General features: G+C 44.1%; 1 protein-coding gene across 5 annotated transcripts in view; it reads left to right on the top strand.

Annotated features, from left to right (window-relative positions):
* The first annotated feature begins 326 nt into the window (after window positions 1-326).
* Window positions 327-8,480, top strand: part of tle2b (TLE family member 2, transcriptional corepressor b) — an 86,863-nt gene continuing 78,709 nt past the window's right edge. For all 5 annotated transcript variants that reach the window (XM_061824951.1, XM_061824948.1, XM_061824950.1 and 2 more), the window contains exons 1-2: window positions 327-619; window positions 5,664-6,090. In XM_061824951.1, coding sequence (XP_061680935.1) covers window positions 6,067-6,090 — 24 coding nt within the window. In that variant the 5' untranslated portion in view covers window positions 327-619; window positions 5,664-6,066. The remainder of the gene's footprint in view (window positions 620-5,663; window positions 6,091-8,480) is intronic.

Here is an 8,480-nt window from a genome sequence, read left to right as displayed (position 1 = left end):
ATCCTCCTCCTCCTCCTCCTCCTTCTCTTCCTCCTCCTCCTCCGCCGCCGCCATCCCTCTCTCTCTCCCACGGCCCTTCCGACAGCCGTTTACCCCCGCTCCCATTGGGCAGATTCCGATAGGACGTCACGAGCCAACGTGGGGTCTGAAGGAAGACGATTGGCTCGGCTCGGTCCAATCGGCGCGCGACGAGAGCCTCCCGGCCGGCCGAGCTCTTTTAAGGTGGAACCAGGCGATAGACGCAGCCCCCGTGACGAAGCCCAATTGAGACGTAAAAGGGCTGCACTGAGGCTTCCCGCGCTTTTCGCCGCTTGTTGTGGACGGATCAGGAAGTGGAAGGCAATGCGGATCTCCGCTTGACAGATTACCTCCTCTCAATGTTATCTCTTAATTTTTTTTCCCCCCTCACAAATTGAAATTAAACGTATTAATAGGGAATACACCTAACTATTTTTGGTGTGCTTCTCAAATGAGCACCTGCAAAGGTTGCTTAGTGCTCATTTTGACCTCATGGATCCATTTAGAAGACTTAGAAAGGCTAAGTTGCAGGCTAACATGCTAGCGGTGCGCAGTCTCCTACTGCCCTCGCAACGTTTATGAAGTCAACATGAAATGTAAAGTATGTACGCCTTTCATTATGACGTGTGTGGCGGACGGAAAGAGATTTACACTATTAATTATTTGAGTCATAACAAAAAAGTAAGTTTCTTTCGGCTTGTCCCGTTAGGGGTCGCCACAGCATTTTACAACGATAACTAATATGAATTTCTGGTTCGTGCCCATGATGTTAGCACACTTTAAAAACACAGGAAAAAATGTGAACTTTAGAGATGTATTTTTATCAACGCTAAAATTAGTGACAATGTTTATACGTGTCATCTTTACATGACCAATTACATGGTTTTGTGAGCTTGTTTTTGGTGTTTTAATATGGATAGGTTTCCAATGACGTCACCGCAGTCCTCAGACCAATCGGATAAATTAACGATGGGGAAAAAAACCCACGCTTGACCTATCACCTGTGTTCTCTGACCTTTATGACACACAAGATGGCGTAATTGGAAACCTATCCATCGGGGGAAGACACAAAGTGCAATTTTCATTGTTTGATGTTTAATTTTACAGTAAACATCAACTAGCCTCTTGATGCTGAATTTTTCATTCTCTGACCCAAAAGTGAAAGCGAAAAATCCTCCGAACGACAGCTCGCATGTTGAATCAAGGCCCCATTCAAATCTCAGCTCCAGCGTTCTCGTGCAGAATTTGCACGTTCTCCCCGAGCTTGTGCGCATTTTCTTTGGGTACTCTGACTTTGTCCCACATTGAGGTTCATTTGAAGGCACTAAAATTGTCCATAGAAGTGGGTGTGCTGGAATTGACTGGTGACCAGTTCATGGAGTACCCTGCCTCTCGGCCAAAGTCAGCTGGAATAAACGCCAGCTCAGCCATGACTCTAATGAGGATAAGCGCTGTAGAAAATCGCACGGGCGGATGCTTTTCTATTGTATTTGATTTCTATTCCATCTCATTGTTGTGGGAACCTGTTGTGTTACAATGTCTGATAGTTGCGTGCGTGTTATCCGGCAGGGAAGTCGGTCTACAATTTCTATTCAAAGTAACACAGACTCAAGCGGAACTACCCGTTTATTTACAATATCAGCGGAAAATCTAATATCTGCTTTCCGGGTCAAAGTCCTTTCCCAGAAAGCGAGTCATTCTTGTTTGTTTTCCAATTGTCTGTTGGACACAGGTATATATATATATATATATATATATATATATATATATATATTATATATATATATATATATATATATACACACACACACACACACACACACACCTCATCTGCAGAATGGGAGGGCAAAGTCACCCTGTCAACTTTCTAATATTGCAGTACTAACAGATGCGTAATGAATCGCTGATCATAATTATTTAATTGTGTGTGCTTCGACTCACTCCTCCCTTTCAGGTAGAGTGGTGCCTTGACTTAAGAGTTGTATTCGTCCCGTGCCTATGGTTGTGAGTCAAAATTCTCATCTCTCGAATCATCTTTCCTCATTGGCATGAATGAAAATGCCATTAATATGTTTGAGCCCCCCCCCCCCCAAAAAAAAAAAAACACATTTTACAAAGCTATACAATAATAACATACCGTAGGAAAATAGAATATAAACAAATAAACAGCATGATTATAATTCAGTGGACAGTGAGCTGCTAATGGTGGCATGTCCCCCATTAGGGGACCATGTATTAATAAATTTTAGTACAGAAAAAAATAATATGAATGCCTATGAGTATTGCTGTCTCCTGTGTTTCTACTGCCCATGTTCAAATACGATTTTCAAATCTTTGAAGTTGCATTTCGCAACATCTTAACATTAAAATAGCAGACCTCCAGTTAATCTTCTCTTAATCCATTCATCCATCTTCCATACCGCTTATCCTCACTACAGTAATAACTGCTTTGTGTTATGTTTAGCTGTATAGCACAAATTTTTCTTGCGGGCTACATTGTGGTTCCGGTTTCCCTCAGAGGGCTGTTATGACTATGAAACAATACAAACATTTTAATATTTTAATTTATGATCTATTTTTGGAATCAGAAAGGGTAATGTGCTTTTCAACTGTTCATGTTTGGTAACACAAAAATGCTTGTTAACTTCAACTCTATCATTTATGATGCATGACAATTTGACATTTTTGCACAGATTTTTACAAGAATAATTGAAATTGACACTCTAGATTTGGCTTTGCGGGCCACATAAAATCACGTGGTGGGCCGGCTCTGGCCCTCGGGCCTTGAGTTTGACACCTGTGCTGTACAGTAAATGTCAACTGGAAGAGAAAATAAATGGCTCGACACGAGAATTTTTCACTGTTTACCATACTACTGCTTTTTGTGAAGTTCGCCGCCACCATCGCTAGTACCTATAACAATTTTTTTGGTTTTGTTTTGTTTGTAACTCAAGGCATGGCTTGTGTCTTGACACTTGTAAGTCGGGTTGCTCCTACTGCTAGGGCTGCTACGACTACGAAGTTAAGGTGCTACTACTGCTAGCATCGCTAGTGCCTGTAACAAAATGTTTTTTGCTCATAACCCAAGACAAAAATTTGCCCAGCGCCGGCTTGTATCTTGACCCTCGCAGGTTTTCCGAGCTGTTTTGAAAAATTCCATCATCGTCTTTGCTATTACCAACACAAGAAGTCCAAGTTGAATTGAGGTGTTGTTTAAAGAGGCGTTCCCCAGAAGTAGTCTGATAATGTCCCGCGTTGTATAATAAAGCATTAGTCCCGTATGTGACCATAATTAACACTTGGGGGTGCCCTCTGGCTGACCCTCCTTGTTATCAAATGCCTTACTGGAAACCCCGCGCCCTCGTGCCAAGACCGGCTGTGTCCAATTCAACGGTGCAGGATTAATGGCTGTTTGATCGAGTTCAAAGGCAGAGCTGCACCGGATAAAGTCATTACGAAGCGGGCCAAAAGACGTCTGGGCCAGGCCGGTGCTCTCTACATGGAAAGACTTTAAATAACGCGACTTCGCGGGCCGTCCTGTAAATAACGCGTATAGAGGAGTTAACAGCGAGGCCAGAAACAGAAGGACAGGCAGACAGATATTTTTTCACTGTCCTCGCGTGGGGTGTTTGCGGCATGTTGCTACGTTAATCCCGAGTGTTTTTTTTTTGAGGACGTGTGGGTGGCGTCATCACGTCATATGTCACACCTCCCATAGTACCATGGCCTTCACTTGATCTTAATGTCATTTATGACAGGCCTACTTTACCTCCTTTTCCTTCACCGTTTTAGAGTTCTTCCCTTATAATAAGACACCTGACAGCAAGGTTTCCTGCGGTGCCTAACACCTGATCTCAATATGGGGTAAAATACCTTACCTGCCAAACTCTGTGTGAAGCTCACAGTACGGTGGAGACTCTCAAGTCAAACGCCGATGAGGTTGTAAAATTTGAGCAACAAGTTGAGGGGAAAATACGCTTTGAAAATCAAAGCTTGAACGCTTTTCTTTGCCGTTTTGTGTCTCATTTGAAAAGAAAGGCCGTTGGCGACGATAGGAAAACTGAAGAAAGAAGTAGCGTGTTTTGTTTTTGTTTTTATCTAAATATTACTGTACATATCAAATTTCCAATACAGGAAACTATTATTGTGGAAGGCAGCAAGGTGGATCAGCTGGTAAAGCATTGGCCTCACAGTTCTGAGGACCCAGGTTCGATCCTGTCCCCGCCTGTGTGGAGATTGCATTTTCTCCCCGTGCGTGTGTGGGTTTTCTCCGGGCACTCCGGTTTCCTCCCACATCCCAAAAACATGCAACGTTAATTGGACACTCTAAATTGCCCCTAGGTGTTATTGTGAGGGTGGTCTCTATGAGCCCTGCGATTGGCTGGCAACCAGTTCAGTGGGTACCCCGCCTCCTGCCCTTTGACAGCTGGGATCCAGCACTCCCCATGACCCCTAGTGAGGATAAGCAGCAAAGGAAATGGATGGATGGATTATTGTGGAAACAAAAAAACAAAATATATATACTGTACATACTAGGGCTGTTCACAAATGGGTGGTGACCCCAATTATTGTTAGTTATTTTAAAATATCTCACTGTTATTACATACTGTGGCAGTCACTGTGATTTGACGGGTGCATGCGCGCTATCGCGCTCGCAAATCTGCTCAGTCGAGCATGAAAAATCACTCGCGGAAAATTTGTTACGAGTAGAAATACATAGATATTGAAGGACGTCGCTTATTTTGTGTAGTCTTTACCAATGTTCCCTCTACGCTGCGCCACAGATCCAGCACAATGAACCACAGCCTGACGTCTTTTTTTTTTTTTTTTAACACTGAAGCACATGGCCGAGCTGCTGCTCAGCCTACTTCTACTTCCTAGTTTACCTGACACCTCCCACCCTCCGCTCTTAAATGGGTACACTCATAATTACGAACAGAACACACACCCGCAACTTTATATTTGCGGGCATGACTGGTGGACCACACCCGTAATTTTTTAAATGTTGGGGACTGCTATGACATTTGGAAATCTTGTTGTAGATTCATGAGAGTTGACATCATTTGCTTTTGTGGACCACATAAAATGATGCGGCCGGCCAGATCTGGCCCACGGGCCTCGAGTTTGACACCCCTCGTTCGGTGTTATTTTTCATCGCGGCATACATTTTTCATGTATGTTCACTCCACTTTGCGAGGACCAGCGACGCACAGCGTTATCTCTGCAAGTACTAAATGACGTGCATGTGTGCGCGCGCGCTCTGATCGCCGTCACGAATCCCTGTATGCGCATCGGAGCGTTCGTTCGGCAATCTCAGTTCCTTATCAGCTTTTTGTGCATGAATGACTGCTCCCTACGAGTGTGTGTTTGTGTGAGAGAGCTCACAAGCTTTCTCGCTGCCTCGTTCCTTCCGTCTGTTCAGTTCCACCTTAAGAGCAGCTTTAGCAGCCTGTCCTGTTTGTGTTGAAGCCAACAGGCACAATATATTACAGTGTAGGGCTCGCTGCTGAAAAGCCCGCTGGATCCTCCACTGACCTGCTCGTCTTTCCTGTTTTCCTCCACCGACCCCCCCCCCACCCATCATATTAAAAAACAAAAGCTTGCTCACACTCTGTCCTCCTCGTCCCTCCTCTTCCATTCTGCAGCAGCGTGTGACAGGAGGAGGAAGCCCGACCAGAGGAGGAAGACCATCCATCTGTGTGTTTATGTTTCTGTCAGCGGATGGCCGGGTGAAGAAGGGGCACCGGGAGACGTGAGGAACAAAAAGGGGAGACGACGACGAAGAAGAAGAAGAAAAGGAGAGAGGATGTAATTGTCACGTCACTATGTTTGGAGCTTGACTGATCACAGCAGGGGGAAGCACGACAAGAAGAGAGCCTGGAAACTAAGTCTTGTGTGTTCTCATGACAGTGTTGGAAAAACCTGCCTTGGATTGACTTTGCGAGAACGAGAAGTGGACTTTGTGAACCGGTGGAGGGCAGAGGAGTGGAGGGCCAGGGGACGAACCTGGCCATCAAACGGACTGGGAGCCTCTCCTCACCTGGGATCATGTACCCTCAGGGCAGGCATCCGGTAAGTGCGTTGTCGTCTCTTCATCTTTTTGTCCCAACAGGTTTTTCTTTTCTTTTCTTTTCACCATACTTTCCGTTCCACTTTGGAGCTTTATGAGTGTATGTCACTCACTACAGTGAGTACTTGTAGGTGTTCTCATCTCGATGGCTGAGCAAACCCTCGTTTGGTTGGCGGCTACATTCCGACATACCCATTGTCACTTGTATAAAAAGCCCGCTGTGCCTCCCTTTGCGAGCCCGCCCTCGAGTGCAGTCAGGCTGTGGCGTTAATGTAGCTACCAGAGTACGAGAAAGGTTAAAAACAAAAGTGAGATAAAGGTTAAATATGCAGACGCTAATAATAACAACAACAAAACATAGGTGTGAATGACAGCTTTGGCTCGGTGTGGCTGTTTTTTTTTTTTTTTCCTCTTCTCATGGTCAGCTTGATATAATCAGATTTATTTGTCGTTCTCCGTGTCTGCTGCAAATAGGTCAGTGGCCACTTTGCTGTGTGTGTATGTGTGTGTGTAGCCAGCTTGCAGACTGACTTCCCTGCCAGATAACACACACTCACACATACTACATAACTATCACACAGAATTATGAATGACATTTCACAAGAGTCAGGCATGAGGAATCAATTATGTGTAAGCGGAAAATGCTAATAACTGAATGAGGGAGGAGGACGAAGTGAAAAAGGTACAAAGGCAAGAAAAAGATGGCAAAGGAAGAGTTGATTAATAGATGGAATGTAAATGAATGAGAGGAGGGGGAAGAGTGGGAACATTTGTGATAAAGTTGGACCCCAACAGGTTGATGGGCGTCATCGAGCCCCCCACTCTCACGCCATCTCTGCCCGTGACGACACCCCCGATCACGACGGCACCTTTTATTTCTGGTGCAGCAGGGAAATGTGATCCGTGGTGAGGTGTGCGAGTCACAAAAATACACACGCGACTTTACGTGTGCCTTTGTTTTTGCGTCTACAGTTGTACAAGTAGCGCACAAGTTGTAATTGTAGCACGTGTTAAAAAAGGAAGCCGAGCTCATAGTCTTTCCCTTTATTTCACACTAAAAACACTGCGTGTTTTACATCACATCACTTGTTTGATTTCAAATCACCTCAACCGTCTTCTAATGAACCTTTCCGACTGGCGATCTTCAGCCCCCCCCCCTTAGCTACAGTTGCTATGCCCCACAATCTTCCAAAATGGCGACTGAACGTAACAGGGTTGAACTGGATTCTCTACCGCGTATTTCAGATAATATTGGGGTATGTTTTTTGCCAAATGCGTCAGACTTGTCTCAGACAGTTTTTACTGAGAGGTCTCAACTATTTCACGGAATTAAGATTTTGGACGGAGCAGGGCGCAATGTCAGTTACAGCGAAACGTTGATCGATGCAAAAAAGTTTGACCCCTCACAAACTTTATATTGAAATCCAACAGAATAAAATAGTGAAATCGTACTGCGCATGTAAAGCAGGGTGAGTACTTTTTACTTGGAAAAATCACGAGTAATATCATTGTAGTCTTTATAAGTGAGTGGGTGTATTCATTTGACTTGGCTTGTAATCGAACCCAATACTCTGTCTTAAAAGTCTGATATGATACAAATGAGCAAATTTCTGTTGCATGACGTGGCGCATTTACGTATCACTAACCCGACTATTCGGCATAAAACATGACACACTTCATTCAGCGGATCAGTGATACACTAACAAAGTGAAAGTTGTTCTCCTGCAATGTATAAAGCACTGATAATAATGAAATCAAACTCCGAGAAGATACTTCTCCCTCCCTCACTTATCTTCGAACATACAGCCTTGTGTTTGTTGATATTGTCCACACTTAGTTGTACGTGTGGACTTCCGCGAGCCTTAATCCATCGTAGACACTTCGTCAACTGTGTTTTAGGCTTTGGAAAATGAATCAAGCGGGCCCCTTGTAACCTAGCAGGATATCTTTCATCAGAATTGCATGTGCAAAGCGCATCTGAGGACCATTTTCTTCGTAACATTAACTTTTCCAAGCGCACGCTACTGACAACCAGCATTCCTTGTGGGACATGACGACAAGAGGGGTGGGTCAAGCCAGGGGTTAAGACAATGCGGCTGTCTGATTGGCTATTATTGTACAAGTAATTGACAGGTCAGAAATGTCCATTGTGACGTAAATGTCTTTTATTTCAATCAGATGTTGTTCAAAGAGTAGTTGGACAGGACGAAAAAAAGTGTTTTATATTAATGAACTCCAAATAGGACCAATATTCCTTTCTGTACACGTGTAAAACTTTTGGTATCATTTCCTGTCTATTGTATTTTCATTTTGGAATCGGCATTTGCGTGTGGGAAATCAAAGCCATCCGTCTTCAGGATTTTGAACTTCATTCACTCGCACTAATTTCACA

The sequence above is a fragment of the Syngnathoides biaculeatus genome, chromosome 7, assembly GCF_019802595.1.
Source record: "Syngnathoides biaculeatus isolate LvHL_M chromosome 7, ASM1980259v1, whole genome shotgun sequence".
In the NCBI taxonomy this organism is placed as follows: Eukaryota; Metazoa; Chordata; class Actinopteri; order Syngnathiformes; family Syngnathidae; genus Syngnathoides; species Syngnathoides biaculeatus.
The sequence above is the reverse complement of the archived record's forward strand: the minus strand, read 5'-3'. Positions and strand labels throughout refer to the sequence as shown.